General features: G+C 44.6%; 1 protein-coding gene across 2 annotated transcripts in view; it reads left to right on the forward strand.

Moving 5' to 3' along the window:
* The window catches only part of LOC147708819 (MFS-type transporter SLC18B1-like), an 886,944-nt gene that overhangs the window by 631,105 nt on the left and 235,682 nt on the right, over positions 1 to 20,157 (forward strand). The window contains exon 11 of one of the 2 annotated variants that reach the window (XM_086925398.1): positions 11,207 to 11,281. In XM_086925398.1, the coding sequence (XP_086781524.1) occupies positions 11,207 to 11,281 (75 nt within the window). Of the gene's footprint in view, positions 1 to 11,206; positions 11,286 to 20,157 lie in introns of those variants that run through there. The other variant, XM_086925399.1, reaches the window with a different exon arrangement.

Consider the following 20,157-nt stretch of genomic DNA (forward strand, 5'->3'; position numbering starts at 1 on the left):
CTTTGGTTCGATATTTAAAGAAGTATTATATATATAGAAATTTGCATTGAAGAGTGAGTGGAAGTTTTAGTGCCTGTATGAAGAATTTACTAGTAGTGTGATTAACTGTCTAAATTTCTCACTAAATATATGGGATAGTGATTATATGTGAATTTCTATATCAATCTGTGTCTTATTGTGTAAACTACTACATAAGTTGGTTACTGTGAGAAGTTGGCCTGATATATAATGTTCACTATTCTAGTGAGCACTTTGTATCAGTCCAAACAACCCTTATGGTGATTGGTTGTAAGTCAACCTTATAGACCAGCTATCCTAGTAGCGTGGATACGAGCAGTCTTCGGGCTAAACACTAGAGGGCGTGTTAAGCCAGCTGTTATACCATCACATATACCCCTTGAACACCAAGTGAAAGGACACCACACAAGTGCTATGAAAATAAACAGTGTATTTATTAGAATCACAACAGCCCTGTACTCTTTATGAGGACAGGGTACTAAGCACACAACAAAACTCTTATGAAAATACTTCAAGTTGCACAATTTACACAAATGCCCGAGGGGCACGAAAAACCATATACTCTGAAAGTGGAATGCGAAATTACTAGCAGGTAAGTACTATACTAATAGGCTTTGTAATCGCTAGGACTACGTTACTGAACCTTCAGATTACTAGTAGGAGGCCTAGGGGACTCGGGTGCAGAGTGTGCACTCTCACGCGGGATGCAGGACAAAGTCTATGGGAGCTAGTAAAGACAAAGTTAGTGTTCTCGGGCGAACCCGATAAGGTAGATCGAAAACGACAGTGGATCCTGACCCTTGGATAGTGGGGCTATGCTGGGGCACCAAAATGCCGAGTTTACCTAGCCCAGGGGCTGCAGCTGCATATGTCTCAAAAGACGTCGGGAATCCTCGTAGACGAACCAGGAGCCTGAAGAAAGAAGTTGCTGGCAGGCGACCAGTGAAGATAGTTTGAGTTGATCCAAGCCTGGATCGAAGATGGATGACACCTGAAAGCAGAGGGGACCAAGTTCGTGACTACTAGCCAGTAGTCAGGTGGCACCAGGAGGGCACCGGATGGTAGTCACCTGGACTAGGTGAGTGGGCGACGCTGTGCTCTGCAGATCTCACGGACCAGGAGGTGTTGTCGGCGAACAGGATGGAGGTGCGAGCTGTACCACGATGGATGATGCTGTCGACGTCGCTGGACCCAGGATTGGGGCAACAAGTCTTGGCAAATTCAAGCCCACGCGGTGGACTCAAAATGGCGTCTGGAGTGGCCAGGAGGGTCCGGGGTGCTCCTCTTTTGGAAGGGAGCAAGGGCCAGTCTGGAGCAACCAGACCAGCAGCAGTGATGTCGTCGGGCGTCGTTAAGAAGGCCACAAGCCAGCGGGCTAGTAGCCAAACAACGCGGTGATCAGCAAAAAGCAGAAGGGCCCCACGCAGATCGTGGAGATGCTGGGAGGCTGGACTTCGGTGCTGGAGCTGCTCAGGGTCGGGGCTTCTCGGACCCCAAAGCACTCACCAGAGGATCCCTCGGCGGTCGTGCTGGATAGAAGTCGTGCAGTTCTGATGATGGCCGGTCCCTCGAGGTCTCGTCGCACCTACGGTTCTCAGCTTAGCTGTAGAGGTAGGGAGAGGTCAGAGGTGCCAGGGAAGCCGGGTCTCGTCGTGCTGGTTGGTCGGATTCCTGAGGAAGGACGTGCAGCAAACCGCAGAGTTCTTAGATGGTGCCTGCAGATGCAGGGTGACTACTCCTTAGCCACAAGGGAGAAATCTTGAGAAGAAGTCGAGAGTTCCTTTCGTAGAAAGTAGTTTCTTGATTCAAAGATGATCTAATTTGGAAGGGTCCCCGCTCCTGCCTTTATCCTAAAGAAAGGGGTGGGTACGCGACTAGGTCCTGCCCTAGGGGTGGGACCAGGAAGGGGGGTGGTTACACCCCTCTCCCATGCCGAACTTTCCCCAGGCCAGGGGCTGGTGCGCCCCTGGAACTGGTTCTAGCCGGTAGATGCGTAGTGAGCACCGGGGAGCCACTCTTCAGTCACCTTCCTGTAAAGCCCTGCCTACCCAGGATACACAAAACCCTGTCTGGGATGGTGCTAGCACCGCCCCTGACAGGAAACCCTTTGTCCAAGCTCTCCTCGCTGGAAGGACTCCCAGCAGCAGGAGGTCAGACTCGTGTCTGTGGTGGCAGCATCCATTTTGTGGAGCTGAGGCTTCGTATAACTTTAACCGGGGTTCATAGTTACATGCATGTTGTGTCCTTCTAGAAGGGTGGAATGCTAACCCCGTCGCCAGAATTGGCGAGGGGTTAGTATTCCAATTCGGATGACACCTTACTCGACATGTTTTGATAAAGCAATACCAAAGATAGCATTTAACCGCGAGGATTATAATGCACTTAAGAGTATATGGTATGCGTTATCATGGAACAGCTATTAGGACTTGGTTCCGCAAGCTGCAAACGGGCTCAGCTCATGCCAGAGCACCATTTCACATGATTCCAAGCACTCTGCTTTCAGGATTGTCAAGGCCTGCCATAGGAGTGACTGATAGGAATCTGTGTGTCCATTTTTAGGGTTAGATATAGGTATACTATATCTAAAGCAAAGGGTGAGTACACCACCTTGCCCCAGCTTTCGTGCAGCCAGTTGTGTCAGATTTAGATGGCCATCCAGGGGTGGCATAATACATGCTTCAGCCCCTGGTAGGCCCTGGGTACACCTATGCCCTGAGTTACAGGGTCTGATAAGGTGGCCCAGTACCAATTGGAAATGTACCTAAGGTACATGGAATCCATTTTAGAGAGAGAGCAGTAGGCCTGGGGTCCTGATTGGCAGGGCCCAAGGTCAACTAAGTCGGAAAACCAGCAAAACACCAGGCAAAAAAAGTTGGGGGTAACCATAGTCAGGTATCTACCTTCCTACAGTTACTACATATGTGAAACTCAATATTAGTTTTTAATTAGTTAAGTGTCTATTTGTATGGGAGAGTGAATGTATCTGTGGTTGTGTAAGAGGTGTGTGACTGTCCAAAGATGTGTAAATAGTTGACTTAGTAGGTATATGACGTTAAGACTGCATGTGAAAACAGTTGTTTGGGTGAGTGAATATCTTTATGGGTGAGATGATGATTAAAGATATTTCTGACTGATACATGTCCAATAAAGTAGAAAATATAAAAGGCAGTGTATGTGACAGTTCTTGTATTTAAATAAATATATATAAGACTCAGTGATTGTATAAGTGGCTGCATGGAAAACAGTATACTTATAATAGTGATTTTATAACATACTAAGTGTGATTTTCTATATATATGAATAAATAAAGTACTGTTTGTATAAGTGTGTAGATGAGTAAATGTAAGTATAATCAATTGTTTGCATAAACCTTATGTCCCTGCTAGAGATCTCCGGTCCTCCTCCAAGTCCCTCCTTCAGATCCCCCGCTTCTCACGCAAAAAGTGGGGCGGGTCCAACTTCTCAACCCTGGCCCCTACTTTCTGGAACTCACTTCCAGACAATCTTCGTTCTGCAACTCAGTACCTCTCCTTCCGTAGAGACCTGAAAACTTTCCTCTTCTGCCAGGCTTTCCCCGCCTAAACTTACCTCACCCTTTCCCTGGTCTTTCTCCCTCAGTTGATGAACCCCCAGCGCCAAGAAACCGCAAGGTGTACGTCGCGCTTTACAAGTGTTTTAAATTAGAAATTAAGTGAGAAGGATGGCTGTATAACTGAATAGGATGTGTGCTGGTGTGTAATATCAATATAGGTGTATAAGTATTTTTAATAATGTTCTATTGATCTTTCTTAGCATGTATATGTGAATTTATAGGTAAGTGTTTAGATGTGTGTGTAGATCTACAAATCAGTGAGTGGGATTTTAGAAAGTTGTATTAGTATGTGATTGTTTTAAATATGGTACTCTATATTTTATAGTGAGTATTGAAAGGTTGTACTAGTGTGTGATGAGGTGTATCATATTGTCACATGGTTTATGTCATCAGTGATGTCATTTGAGATGTCATCAGTGATGTCACTGACCATGCCATGAATGATGTAATATGTGACATCATCAGCAGTGGATTGCGGGCGTGTGAGTTATAGTTAGTACAACTAACTATAACGGAGGAGTTTCAATGGTTTTGTATGAGTGAAATGTCCAGCTTACTATAACACCCCTAAAACCTATGGTTTTTTTTCAATTAATTTCTAAGGTTTTTTAAATGCTAATTCCTAACTATAACATGTCTGAAACCGATGTTTTTTTCTGTGAATTTCAAAGGTTTTTTCAAAGACAATTTTTAAATGTATTAATTGTTATATTTATTTTTCATACTGATTTACTACATTTTTATTCGTGCGTTTCCACATGACGTCATATACGTGTTCGACGCGGTGAGTGCACGACTCCCACAAAATTTTTAAATGTCTAAAATGATATATATATATATATATGTATTTAATGTACATATTAGGGCAAGACATTATCTGAGGTAATCAGAAAAATAATATTATTTCACTTTTAGTAAACTTATATTACTTTTAAATGCAATTTCGCGAAGTTGAGTTGGGTGCGTGCTGCCTGTGCGCAGGGTTAGCGGACCCCATGTGACCTGAAAAAAAAGATTTGATTGGTTCATAACTTTTCCCATTGTAACTATTGAAGAACCCCACTCATTTCAGTCATTCTTCTTAGAGCTTCTTTGGAGACAGATCTCTTAGCTGAGAAGATCTTCTTTTGGAATATTTCTTTTCCGATATTTTCCAATTTGAGGACACAACGGCTTCAGGACAACATCCACCACAAGAATCGGACCATTCTTTGGACGAACCTCCACGTCCAAAAAGACCTTCCTCAGTGGTGTCGAAGTTCTTTACCTACCCTGAAGGACAAAAGAAGGTGAATGCAACAAAAGTCACTTGTAAAATCTGTGATAGCATTCTTTCAAGAGGCAGTACCAATAAGAAGTACTCGTGCAGCACTGCTAGTATGTACAAGCATACTAAAAGTCTGCACCCTGTCAATCTGTCTCGGGAGGAGTGCAGGAGACTACAAAACAATCCTCCACCTGCACTGCCAAGTACTTCTGACAATTCCTCTTCGCCAGCACGTCTGGACATACGTTTAGAATTTGCACATCTAAAAATACACTGCATCAAGTGCAACCAACTTCTGTGCTATGGAAAGCAGTCTGTGGACTTAGTCTGTACAGCACAACAGAACCACCAGTGTTAGACTTTTTTTTCTGGGCTGTTAGTTCCTGAAGTTCACTGTTTTTTTCGTTCTTTTTTCTTTTGCAAAAACAACAAAAAAATCACAAAATTGTTCAAAAACTCTAAAAAAAATATAAAACAAAAAGGAAGTTCTTTTCAGAACTAACTTCTCTGGTTAAAGAAAGAGCTATATTTGTATGATAGTGTATGAACGTTTGTTTGAATGTATGCATAGTGCATAATTGACCGAAAGAATGCATTAGTAGTGTATGGTGTATGGATAAGTGCAGAACTATAAGGAAGTGCTGCAGCATGACACTTTTAGCTCTTTAGCTGCAGTGTGCTGTGGTACTTTCAAAGCACAGGGATGCAACATATGTACATACATATGTTGCAAGTCTATGCTTCCCTCTGCACTGCTGCTTAAACTGCAGCCATGTGGTGACACAGGCACCCTTGCACAATGCCGCAAGGATATCTGTGTCATGCAGAATTTGTTTTTTGTGCAGGAAGACACACCTTCCTGCACAAAAACAATCTGTGAAGGCATTTTTCTCCTTCAATGTTTGCTGTGCATTGTAGTATACAAAATGAGGATAAATTAAAATAATTCTCCTTGTTGTGCCTTGCTACACCAATTGGAGGATGGTGCAGCATTCACACACATGTCCAGATTTATGATTTATGATAAATCTGGAGATGTGCCTTGTTCTATGAGAATTCTGTGCAAACACGCACAGCAACACCTATGGAACGCCCCTTCAATGCAAAGTGGTGTGTATGATGAGGTTGTATTTACATGGAGAAGAAAAGGTACATAGAGTACCTTGTCCTCTCTTTGTAAATAAGAAAGAGTGTTTTGCGCTTTAACTATGTTACAAAAAGTGACATATTGTTGGCACAGGTTGCTTCTAAATTTGCCCCATAAGTGCTTAAGTATTAGCAGATTGTTACAATAAGAACATATATCTAGTTCATTGTTTGAAAAACTGCATGAGAGTGACATGAGGTAAAGACAGAGTTATCTCTCCAAAGATGATCAAAGAAGAATGATTGAAATTATTGCGCTTCTTCTATAGGTACAATGGGAAATGTTATGAACCATTCAAATCTTTTTTTTTCTGATCACACGTTATGGATACGGACTGAAGGATTAAAGTACTACAAGGAGAGACACTCGGTGAATTCATAATTGGTTGAGTTTTACTTTAGTGAATGTATTAGTACATGGTACTGAAAGAGTCACTGTTTGAACCTTAGCTTTGGAATAGATATTTGTTGCTTTTCTGACTTGGGTTGGCAATTAACCCTCCTATTGTACTGTAAGCACGAAATCAGGGCATTGCAGCTGCAAGCCTAAGTTCTTCCCTAATGCTGCTGAGCTTCATCATGGTTGTGACCTTCATGAAAGAGTAGCGTCTGACGCTGGCCAAGTCAACACACATCTGGGGGGATCTAGGAATGATTTCACTTTTACAGTGTAGCACAGATATTATGGGGCCCATTAGGTTGGCAGGCAAATTGCCCCCGCCAGGCTGGCGGTAGCCACTGCTGGCCTGGCCGGGGCAATCCACCCGCCATCCACACAGAAATGACCCCCCGCCACATTAGGATGGCTGGGGGGTCCGCGGCATATGGAAAGACTGCCGGCCCCGCTTTTCCGCCTCGGTCGCCTTGCCACCGGGGCGGAAAATGTCTAATATGGTGGCGGTGTCTATCAGACACCGCCAGCAATATTAGGATGGGCTTTGGGGAATTGGGGAATGCCTTGCCGCCACGGAAAGGCATGCGGAGACTCCCTGCGGGGGCCCGTTGTGGGCCCTCTGGGACTCCGGGGGGGGGTGCAAATGGGGGTACCATGAATTTTCAAAGTGCAACATGGCAGGCACTGCGCGGTGCCTGTCATGTTGTGCTTTGAAACGCACAACATGCTTTTTTAGCATTGCGGTGGGCGGTGCTTTCAGAACTGCCCACCACAATGTTAAAAATGCGGGATGCACCCGTCACTGTGGCGGGTGCATCCTAATTCCAAGGACGGGACCCTCGCCCTTATGGCAGGCGGTCCCATTGTCCATCAGGATATTGGGTGGTTCTACCTTCCCTAGGGCTTGAGTAAATGCATGAAAATCTACTTTTCTAAGAGTCATTCATTATTTAGTTTATATTTTATTTGGAACAATATTAATGACCCTTCTCATGGGTTGCATGTGTGGGGCTTAATGCTTTACACAGGCAGGCATGTGTTGCCAACTAGTACTCTACTAGCTGTGGGTGCTGTATACATTTCAAGAGTTGTTAACATATATTTTCTGGCAGTTACGGATTGCATGGTCTTACATTGCTGTAGTGGTCTTGGGCTTTTGAAGTAGGTGTCCTTATACTGCAGTGCTGGCCGAGTCTGCAATACTAGCAGTGGGCATTTATAGAACCACCAAAACATTTTCTAACACCGGTGTACACGTGAAGAGTGCTGATTTGCTAGTGGTGCTGTACACAGCCGTGCATGAGCTGTCTCATAGCTTTGGAATAGATATTTGTTGCTTTTCTGACTTGGGTTGGCAATTCACCCTCCTATTGTACTGTAAGCACGAAATCAGGGCATTGCAGCTGCAAGCCTAAGTTCTTCCCTAATGCTGCTGAGCTTCATCATGGTTGTGACCTTCATGAAAGAGTAGCGTCTGACGCTGGCCAAGTCAACACACATCTGGGGGGATCTAGGAATGATTTCACTTTTACAGTGTAGCACAGATATTATGGGGCCCATTAGGTTGGCGGGCAGATTGCCCCCGCCAGGCTGGCGATAGCCACTGCCGGCCTGGCCGGGGCAATCCGCCCGCCATCCGCACAGAAATGACCCCCGCCACATTAGGATGGCTGGGGGGTCCGCGGCAGATGGAAAGACTGCCGGCCCCGCTTTTCCGCTTTGGTCGCCTTGCCACCGTGGCGGAAAATGTCTAATATGGTGGCGGTGTCTATCAGACACCGCCAGCTATATTAGGATGGGCTTTGGGGAATGCCTTGCCACCACGGAAAGGCATGCGGAGACTCCCTGCAGGGGCCCACAGCCACTGTGGCTGGTGCATCTTAATTCCAAGGACGGGACCCCGGCCCTTATGGCAGGCGGTCCCATTGTCCATCAGGATATTGGGTGGTTCTACAGTCCCTAGGGCTTGAGTAAATACATGAAAATCTACTTTTTTAAGAGTCATTCATTATTTAGTTTATATTTTATTTGGAACAATATTAACGACCCTTCTCATGGGTTGCATGTGTGGTGGCTAAATGCTTTACACAGGCAGGCATGTGTTGCCAACTAGTACTCTACTAGCTGTGGGTGCTGTATACATTTCAAGAGTTGTTAACATATATTTTCTGGCAGTTACGGATTGCATGGTCTTACGTTGCTGTAGTGGTCTTGGGCTTTTGAAGTAGGTGTCCTTATACAGCAGTGCTGGCCGAGTCTGCTGAATTGCTAGTGGTGCTGTACACAGCCGTGCATGAGCTGTCTCATAGCTTTGGAATAGATATTTGTTGCTTTTCTGACTTGGGTTGGCAATTCACCCTCCTATTGTACTGTAAGCACGAAATCAGGGCATTGCAGCTGCAAGCCTAAGTTCTTCCCTAATGCTGCTGAGCTTCATCATGGTTGTGACCTTCATGAAAGAGTAGCGTCTGACGCTGGCCAAGTCAACACACATCTGGGGGGATCTAGGAATGATTTCACTTTTACAGTGTAGCACAGATATTATGGGGCCCATTAGGTTGGCAGGCAAATTGCCCCCGCCAGGCTGGCGGTAGCCACTGCTGGCCTGGCCGGGGCAATCCACCCGCCATCCACACAGAAATGACCCCCCGCCACATTAGTTTGGCTGGGGGGTCCGCGGCAGATGGAAAGACTGCCGGCCCCGCTTTTCCGCCTCGGTCGCCTTGCCACCGGGGCGGAAAATGTCTAATATGGTGGCGGTGTCTATCAGACACCGCCAGCAATATTAGAATGGGCTTTGGGGAATGCCTTGCCGCCACGGAAAGGCATGCGGAGACTCCCTGCGGGGGCCCGTTGTGGGCCCTCTGGGACTCCGGGGGGGGGGGGGTGCAAATGGGGGTACCATGAATTTTCAAAGTGCAACATGGCAGGCACTGCGCGGTGCCTGTCATGTTGTGCTTTGAAACGCACAACATGCTTTTTTAGCATTGCGGCGGGCGGTGCTTTCAGAACTGCCCACCACAATGTTAAAAATGCGGGATGCACCCGTCACTGTGGCGGGTGCATCCTAATTCCAAGGACGGGACCCTCGCCCTTATGGCAGGCGGTCCCATTGTCCATCAGGATATTGGGGGGTTCTACCTTCCCTAGGGCTTGAGTAAATGCATGAAAATCTACTTTTCTAAGAGTCATTCATTATTTAGTTTATATTTTATTTGGAACAATATTAATGACCCTTCTCATGGGTTGCATGTGTGGGGCTTAATGCTTTACACAGGCAGGCATGTGTTGCCAACTAGTACTCTACTAGCTGTGGGTGCTGTATACATTTCAAGAGTTGTTAACATATATTTTCTGGCACTTACGGATTGCATGGTCTTACATTGCTGTAGTGGTCTTGGGCTTTTGAAGTAGGTGTCCTTATACTGCTGTGCTGGCCGAGTCTGCAATACTAGCAGTGGGCATTTATAGAACCACCAAAACATTTTCTAACACCGGTGTACACGTGAAGAGTGCTGAATTGCTAGTGGTGCTGTACACAGCCGTGCATGAGCTGTCTCATAGCTTTAGAATAGATATTTGTTGCTTTTCTGACTTGGGTTGGCAATTCACCCTCCTATTGTACTGTAAGCACGAAATCAGGGCATTGCAGCTGCAAGCCTAAGTTCTTCCCTAATGCTGCTGAGCTTCATCATGGTTGTGAGCTTCATGAAAGAGTAGCGTCTGACGCTGGCCAAGTCAACACACATCTGGGGGGATCTAGGAATGATTTCGCTTTTACAGTGTAGCACAGATATTATGGGGCCCATTAGGTTGGCGGGCAGATTGCCCCCGCCAGGCTGGCGATAGCCACTGCCGGCCTGGCCGGGGCAATCCGCCCGCCATCCGCACAGAAATGACCCCCCGCCACATTAGGATGGCTGGGGGGTCCGCGGCAGATGGAAAGACTGCCGGCCCCGCTTTTCCGCTTTGGTCGCCTTGCCACCGTGGCGGAAAATGTCTAATATGGTGGCGGTGTCTATCAGACACCGCCAGCTATATTAGGATGGGCTTTGGGGAATGCCTTGCCGCCACGGAAAGGCATGCGGAGACTCCCTGCAGGGGCCCACAGCCACTGTGGCTGGTGCATCTTAATTCCAAGGACGGGACCCCGGCCCTTATGGCAGGCGGTCCCATTGTCCATCAGGATATTGGGTGGTTCTACAGTCCCTAGGGCTTGAGTAAATACATGAAAATCTACTTTTTTAAGAGTCATTCATTATTTAGTTTATATTTTATTTGGAACAATATTAACGACCCTTCTCATGGGTTGCATGTGTGGTGGCTAAATGCTTTACACAGGCAGGCATGTGTTGCCAACTAGTACTCTACTAGCTGTGGGTGCTGTATACATTTCAAGAGTTGTTAACATATATTTTCTGGCAGTTACGGATTGCATGGTCTTACGTTGCTGTAGTGGTCTTGGGCTTTTGAAGTAGGTGTCCTTATACTGCAGTGCTGGCCGAGTCTGCTGAATTGCTAGTGGTGCTGTACACAGCCGTGCATGAGCTGTCTGATATTGCTGTGCTGGCAGCAGAAGGGGACATGGGTGGGAGTGTCTCTTGGTGTGCTTTGGGACTGCAGCAGTAGCAGCTCTGGCCACCTGAGCAAATAAAAACCGAGTTGCAGAACTGCCTGACCCGTGCTCCTATACAGACCTGCTTCACACGGTTAATACTTGTATTTTCGATCGTATTTAAATGTGTCTTTCATGTTATGGGATTTACTTATTGCATTTTTCTCTTTACAGTGAAAATGGATTTCAGGAAGGATTAGGCACGCTTGGTCTAGTTTCTGGGCTCTTCAATTCAATGTGGTCGATTGGGTAGGTACAAAATTACCTTGCTCTTATAGTTGTTATTTATATGAATCATGTTATTTAGTTTTTTCTACCACAACATATACATACAGCTATATTTTTACTTTTCAATAAAAGCACTGGACTGAATTAAGAGCTGTCCACTTTGCTCATTTTTAGATTTTGCGATTCCTTAAATGCTATGTAGGGGTGCTTTAAAAATTGCGATTTTTGCATAAGTAATCGCAAATTACCACCTACTTCAAGTAGATGGTATTTTGCGACTTCCTTCAAAAATGCATTTTTTTTTTATTCAAAGTGCCATATGGCGCACAGACATGCCCTTAGGGCATGTATGTGCGCCACATGTACTTACAGGCACATTCCATGGGTGCAACAGGTGTCCTTCGGACACCCTGGCACCCTTGGAATTGCGATTCTCAAATTGCGATTTTCTCATAGAAAATCGTAATTTGAGAATGTATCCCCATTCATTCCTATGGGCCTCTTAGCCCATAGGAATGAATTGGACACTCATTCCTTAATTGCGATTCGCAATTTGCTAATCGCAATTAAGGAATGCTACAGATCCGCAAAACAATTGTGAATTTTTACCTACATTCCATTTTGCTATTCTCAAATAGCGGTTTCCTTAAAAATTGCTATTTGGGAATCGCAAAATGGAAATTACCTACATATGCCCCTTAATCATTGTTTTAAATGTGCACTGCTGTGTCTAACAGTGTTGAAACCACACTGGGGAGTTGATTATATGGAATTAAAGTTTCTTCTGAGAAATTTCTCAAGTGTGACCAGACAATCAGGCCATTCGCAGTGAACAAAAGACATGAAAGTATATCTGAAGAACAAAACTGTAGTCTATAGCCTCAGAAGTTGATTAGCCACACAACCTACTGTAGAGAGTGGATTGGGCAGAATCATTTGACATTGAGAATACATCAACAAAAGGTTTAGAGGGCTATAAAAGTCAACTATTGGCAAGCTCATGATTTCACTTACAGGAGATGGATGGCACGTGTCAGTGAGGTAAGTAGGAAATAGGTTTCGTACCAAGCACTCGCAACCTCCAGGATACAAAACCGAGACTCTCACGTTTGATACTTAGAAAAAGAATGTACCAACATGGGATGCCGGTTTACTCTTTCTCTCTCGCCCACTGCCACATTTAGGAAAGTATTTCCATTCTGGCTTTCTACCTGTTAAATTTTAGGCATAATTTTGTCACGCCCATCACATGGCCAAAATGAGATGGTAGAGTGGCGGGAGAGAGAAATTGTCATATCAACTTTACCTGTTGTATTTTAAAACATTTGACAGTCTTCTCAATGTCATCACAGGGTAGTGGTGTGTGAAAAATCTAGACACCTAACCTGACCTCATTTGTGAATCCCAAAGAAGTTTTTCACTTCAAGCCCATTCCATTTGGTTTGGCATCTGCTCCGTCAATATACAAAAGGCCCATGAAAAAAAAGTTTAAAGACTATGTTGGGATCCAGATTTCCAGGATCACATACTCGTGCTTGGAAAGTAGATGGAAGTACACTATGCAAGAATAAACAAGGTTCTGCAGATTTTGCATCACAGGGGTCTAACAGTGTGCTGTGATAAGTGCAAATTTGAGCAATCTCAAGTGAATTACTTGGGACATCATATTTCCAACAAGCATTGAAAATGCAATAGGCCTCACATTTGTTTAAGTTAGTGCTATTAGCCCCTTTCCGGCGGCCCCGATTTTCCCGCATTGCGGCACTTCCGCAAAACGGGCGGGGCCGCGTCGGCCATTGGCCGACGGCAGCACTGGGAAGGTAGTGCTGCCGTCGGCCAATGGCTGATGGCAGCAAGGAAGGGGTTAACAACACATAAGGTGTGGAGTGGATTTGGGTAGTGGATGTTGCATGGTGTTCTTGAGGAAATAGAAATTCTTATGTGGCCAATGTGTCCCCTGCATGTACCCACGTTCACCCATGCACTTTCCCTCTCATGCCTGTAATAATAATGCATCTGCATTTCCGTCCAACATTAGTATGTCAGTGACCAAGCCTTCCATGAAAGAAACGTTAATTCTGCACTGAGGCCTATGTTGCCAATGTATTTGCATGGTGCACGTTTAAAAGTCGAGATGAACCCGTTTTGTGGCTCAGCTAAGCCAGGACCCGAATTCAGGCTCCAAGCCTCCCAGACACTCTGAAAGCTGCAGTTTAGCTATGTATCCCTGACCTCTCGCATACTTCCTGCTCAGCCGAGAGGGGCCCAGTCCGGCCTGCCAAGACAGTATTTTTGCTTACAGTTATCTGCTCTGCTCCACAGAAACACATTCCTGCTTAGTGAAGAAGGTAAACAGAACCCGTCCACAGAGATAGAGCCCAGCCTTTCTGTCTCCATTTATGTGATTTACAGAGCTCGCATCCATAGAAGGCCCATGGCCCCCACGCAATCCACGAAGAAATATACCCACACACTGGCATTTAGTGATGAGCAACCTTTGCTCGAGCGACTGTTACTTCAGACCATACATCCTCCAAACATTCAGATACCGGATGATACCAGGCGTGCAGGTCGTCCTGACACTCAAGGCTTCTCTACTAGAACAAAAGTCAGCTCCCCCCAGCTTCCCCCAGTTACACGTCAATTCCACGTCATGACCAAGTGGCGCACACAAGTAGGGTAAAGGTTCCAGCTGACCACGCAGACCCCCCTTCATGTATCCACCCACCTATGACACACCTATGACTCCTCAAGTGAACGCCCATGTGTACGCATTCTTACACGCCCTTTTGCACGCCCATGTGCTCTTATCTCTCTTTCTCTGCCTGGAGCGCTCCGCCTTCTCTATGCAAGTTAATGTATGTTTAACTTATAAATAATGTACTCTGTGAATAAAGTTCAGATGACGATCCTTTCTGAACCTTAGTGGTGATGGAACCCGATTCTCCCTTAACTCGAGTTACTGAAATAAAGCCCTTTTGAATCGGACACCACGGACTCTGCCTCTCATTATATGCATGACCCTTTGTTGAAGTATAGAAATTCCGACAGGGTAATTATTTTATTTACCACATTTGATAACGTTATATGAGAGTCAATATTCTGATCCCGGTCCCTTGTATAAATTACTGGACGATATACTTCTAGAAAGATGGACGGACCTAGGTACTGAATTAATTAATGTCATTCTGGATCAACGACATAAGTACTTGACTTCTCTGACCACATGCATGATTCCCGCCCCACACCACGACAGAAAGAACTTACACACAGACAGACAGAATCCCCTACGAGAGGTGCATCCCGTTAAAAATACAGCGGGTGAGCTTCAACGAGTATATGTTTACACACCCTTAACGAAATTAGAAATACTGGAAATGAAAAAGATGCTGCCCTGCCATGATGAAGATCCGGGGGGGTTTCATTGTGAATTAAAAGACATTCTCCGCATAGGGGATTACACGTATGCTGACATTATTAAATTATTAAAAGTACTGTTGCCTGCTGGTATTTACGAAAAGCTTAAAGAAAAAGACTGGGAGGTGGGAGAGAAAAAGTTAAGTTGGGCAGAATTGAAAGCAGAGGATAAAGGCCGGGACCCTGGTGTTGGTCTTGGGGACAAAGCTAAAGCCTTACCTGAACTCCTGATACAGGTTTTGCAGAGATTATTGATTACTAAAAAGGAAGATTGGGATGCTATTTCAGCCTGTAAACAGAAACAAGACGAGGACACAAGTGATTTTTATTCTAGATTTGAGAAATGTTTTTCTATTAATAGTGGCCTTAAGCCAAGTAGTGAATCATATCCACATCTTTTTGTGAGCAAATTAGTAGAGAATTCCTTGCCCCAAATCAAGAATAGAGTACTGAAGGTTGAGAGTACTTGGCAAGCAAACAGCCCTTCCCAAATGTTGCAAATGTTACAATATCATCAGAACAGAATTAGAGAGGAACAAGATCATGAAAAGAGACGCATGAAAGATACGAATATGAAAGTGCTGGTTGCACAATCGGTACCAGCTAATGCGAATAAAAAGGGCACGACACCTGTTAAAGGGAACTGTAATTATTGCTAGCAACCAGGTCACTATGTAAATGAATGTGCTGTCCTGAAACACAATATAGCTACAGGCAAGACAAAAGAACAACCGCATCCTCCTAGACAGAATAGCACCCCACACAACACGCAACAGACAGTAGCGATTTTTCTACCCACACCACCACCTGCCACACAACAAGTCACCCAGCAAATGTACCAGTACACACAGTCGGACTATCCAGAATTCCAACAGTTCTCATGAAACAGCCTAGAGAGGGAAGTTGGCTTGCCCCTTATTGAAGTTCCTGTAGATCAAGAGGGTCCCTATGTACATAGTCGTGTATTGGGAAAAGACAGAAAATTTCTGATTGACACAGGGGCGAGCAGAACTACCATCAGCCATGACGAGGTTCCAGGGGCACCCCTCTCAGGCTCACAGAATGTTTCCCTGGGATTTTCAGGAAACCCTATTGTTAACGAAGTGTCGAAACCAGTTTCCCTAGGGGTTGGTCCATTGTCACGTACCACAGACGTGTTACTTACTAAGTCATGTCCAGAAAACTTGCTTGGCATAAAGACATTGAAAGAACTAGGAGCAGTTATATGTTGTTCTCCAGAAGGAGTACGATTGTTCTTACGTGATTTTAAGGGACATTATGTGTTGAAAGATTTTGACCACAGACTCCAGAATGTACCACAGCACTTATGGGCACAAGGTCCGACTGACGTTGGTTACATGCACATTACAACACACCGTGTCACTCTCAAAACAGGAGTAGTACTGCCATGTATCCGACAATACAAGTTACCACCTGATGCCGTAGTAGCCTTACTGAAAATTGTTGACGAACTCATTGCACAAAGGGTGGTAGTAGAGACTGATTCGAATGTATGTAATTCACCTGTCATCCCTATTCTTAAACGAACAGACCCTAATGCACCACCAGTCTACAGACTAGTGGTTGACCTTCGAGAACTGAACAAATGTGTAGTTCCTCAATACCCAGTGGTCCCAGACATTTCTTCATTACTGACTGCTATTGATTCTGAGGCAACGTTCTTTACGGTAATTGACCTGAAGAATGCCTTCTTCAGTGTACCAATTCATCCAGAGAGCCAATATCTCTTCGGATTCAGTTTAAATGGACGCAGCTTTAAATTTACGAGGGCTCCTCAAGGTTTTACAGAGAGTCCTAGCATTTACAGCCAAGCATTAAAGAGACAGCTGGACAGTATTCACATGCCTGCTAACACTGCACTGCTCCAGTATGTAGACGACATCTTAATTACAGCACGATCAGAACCAGACTGCGAAAATGCATCACTGACAGTATTACACTTCCTGGCAGACAAGGGGCACAAAGTGTCCCCTTCGAAGTTGCAATTCTGTGCACAGCAAGTGGTGTACCTTGGACACTTGCTGTCCAAGAGGGGTAGACAGCTAACACAAGAACGTATCCAGTTAATTGCTAACCTTTCACAGCCCAAGACACAAAAGGAAGTGCGGGCCTTCATTGGCCTCACTTCTTACTGCAGACAATGGATTCCCCAGTATGCTTATCTAGCCAAACCACTCATACAATTGACAACACAGGAGGCAGCGTCTTCCACTGTCCTCCCTTGGACACAAGAACATACCCTTGCATTTGAAGAATTGAAAAAAGCCTTATGTCAAGCACCAGTTTTAGCGACTCCTTGTTACAGCAAACCTTTTACGCTTTTTGTCACTGAACGAGATGGAACAGCATTATCTGTCCTCACACAGGATAAAGCAGGAAAACACAAGCCGTGTGCTTATTTTCCTAGTACACTGGATCCAGTGGCACGGGCTCTGCCTGCGTAATTATGTAATTATGTGGATAGTAAATATGTGGTATTGAGTGTAATGGAATTATTTGGAGTGGGATTGTGTATGATGGAGTGTTATTATGTGCAATAGTATTTTGTGTTGTGGATAGGTATGTAGTGCAATTTAGTTATGTGGAGTGCTGTTGAATTTTGCGGTATTATGTGGTTATAAAGAAAGTCCGTGGCAAGCCACACATTAGCAGCAGCAACTAAGGGGCAGGACTGTTAGGAGGCATAACCAATAGATCTCACCAACTGTGAGAACTATTGGTTTTGCAAAGGCAATGTCTTTGATCCATGTTATGGTAGGATTCTTTGCCAGATAAGCAACTATAACTCAGTAGAGAAGTGAAGGACTGGATGTGCATGTGGTTTGCAAGATTTTATGTCCTACTGACAGACATAGTGAGAAACTCATACTGCCTTCAGCACCAACTTTATAGCTGTTAACTGTGCACCGCCATAAATCCCCACATGCAACCTGAACCCAGGCAGCTGGAGGCATCTCAGTTCAAAATATGAGCTATACAAGACTCATGTGATGCATGACCCATCAGAGATAGATTGAGCAATGAATGAGTGAAGCGTTGTATATTAAAAATGGCGTTTAGGCCTGCTTTCTATCGGCTTTGGGAGAATTCCCCCCTTGGAGGTTAAGGGGTTAATACAAAGCAATGCTGAAGTCCTTTTCTAATATAATAGCTTTTGAACCGGAAAACAGGGAAGGCAGGTGGAGGTTTCTAGCATGTGGCAAATAGAGATCCTTGAAAAGTTGGTTAAATAAAACAGAATCAAACATATGCTGATTAGGAAATAACATAAACAGTCAGTTTCAAAAGCATACCCAAACTCCAAATCTTCAGCATCAATTCATTTGTAGGTGATTAGCACTTGTGCTGATGTCTACAGCACTTCAACCTGTGACTCGTGGAATGTCATAGGTTAATATAAGTCTCTGCGTTGCTTCTGTTTGACATTAGTTTATATACAATGGGGTAACCCAGCATCCCTCAGAACCTTGGCAATCACGTATTAGGATCTAAATGGTTCTGTCGGGTTTCAAAAATATTTCTTTAGGCAGTATAGTTACTCAAAAACTTAAGCATACAATAAAAAATTTATTGTAAACCAAACACAAACCATATCGGGTGTTTAAGAGCTTTTATAAATTGCTTCATTAATAAAGAATACCAAAAATGTACATTTGCAAGGCTGTCAAAGAATATATACATTGTGACAATATGTGACAGGAGGTGACATGTAATGCTCAGTGCTGTGGTGACTGTGTAATATATACAAAAGTGATTAGGAAAAGGGAAAATGGGCGTGGTGGCCAGAAAACAAAATGATTTCAGAATACTCTGCGGACTGAATTAATAAGTCTCTTCGCAGGGTATCTTGAATGGTTCACGATTCAGATTGGAAGGACAGCCTGTTAAGATTAAAATGGCGGTCAGGTTTGTGTTACAATGAGTGGTGCCCTAAAAATGGTGTGACGCACCCAGGGGTAATGACTCACCTAAAAAAGAACTGAAGGGCTCATGGGGTACCATTGAGAAGACTTGCAATGATGAGGCTGTTATCCTAGCAAGAGTCCGGAGTCCCCTTAACAATGTCAGGCTGGGTAGGAAATGGGCAAAAGGATTATTCTCCTATTCAAAATGTTACTCTTTTATAGTTATGAACAATGTTGTTCAGAATGAAACTCACCTATATTTTGTTGATGTGGAGGCTCTGTGATTCAAGTCTCAACAATTAAACCAAAGGATCTGTTGAGAAGGAGAATAAAAAATCTAGCAGGACTCATTACCATCTCAACTCTCCAGTGCATGCGAAGAGTTGTGCAGCCCACACTCCAATGATTAGTCTCTGCATGCATCGTCTGACTTATAGCGCATCCCTGGGCTGATCCTGGGAAGTCCTGATTATTTTCCTGAGCCACCTACAACCCTGAACCAGGTAGATTACTTCAAAGACCACATGCTTAAGATTTATGAGGTGTTGCTGGTCCCACCTGGTGTGGCTTATAGGCACTAGGGAGCCTTCCACCTCTATTTCTGCAGACAGGCCCACCCCTGGCATCAATTGACCACATTGGGCCTCCTTCCAGTTCCCTGCCAATGCCGGATCATGTTTCCACTCCAGCCTGGAGGCCACACCTGTTTTTACTGCTCTATTGTTGACCCTGGCTCCAGCAACACCGCTCCAGATCAAAAGCTGTTGTCAACTCTGGCTCTCATGAGATAGCCAAGGTGCACCCTCCAACCTTGGATAACCCTCAGTCTCTTTCTCAACACCTGTACTACAGGAGGCTGGAAGCCCTATTCTACTTGGCGTAGACACATTTTCAGAGCTCCAAAGTTTTCTACATGATGATTATGCGTAAGCAGACAACCCCCCCCCCCCCTCACACTCTCGCCATTATATAGTGATGCTGGGTATTGCTAGGTTCGCAGAATGTTAGCGGCCTGGACCTTGGTCCTGAAATGAACTTCCTATCTCCACCATGACCTTCCCACTGACAAAAATGTTTGTTTCTCTTCTGTTGTCTTTAGAGCGTCAGAAGTACTAGATATAAAACGTTCACCTATTGAAATAAAAGCCAAGCTATTTTTGGAGATCTTGCAGCATTGGCCAACCGTGTCAGAGCCCTATTTATCTTTTAATGAAGCCTTAACAGACAAAATGATGGCATCATGGACAAAACAGTGTTAAGCTCCAAGTTAATCTCTCAGTAGCTAGGCAGCAGAAGCCAGCATCTCAAACCCAGGCTTTTCTAACTCAAATCCTAACTCGTGAGAGCTTAATGGTCCACACTTCTAAGAGCAAGGTCAACCTTAGAGTTTTTCCTTTTGTACCCTGCCCACGTGATGATATGAGCTGACAATCTATTTTACATTTTTTGTTTCTTTGTAAATACTATTTAAAATATACCAAGTGGCTTTTAACTCCTTTTTTTTAAAAAGCGGAGGCCTATTAGCTTGGATAATGCTTATTTGTGGTTACTCTC

The sequence above is a fragment of the Lissotriton vulgaris genome, chromosome 6 (assembly GCF_964263255.1).
Source record: "Lissotriton vulgaris chromosome 6, aLisVul1.2, whole genome shotgun sequence".
NCBI classification, from domain to species: domain Eukaryota; kingdom Metazoa; phylum Chordata; class Amphibia; order Caudata; family Salamandridae; genus Lissotriton; species Lissotriton vulgaris.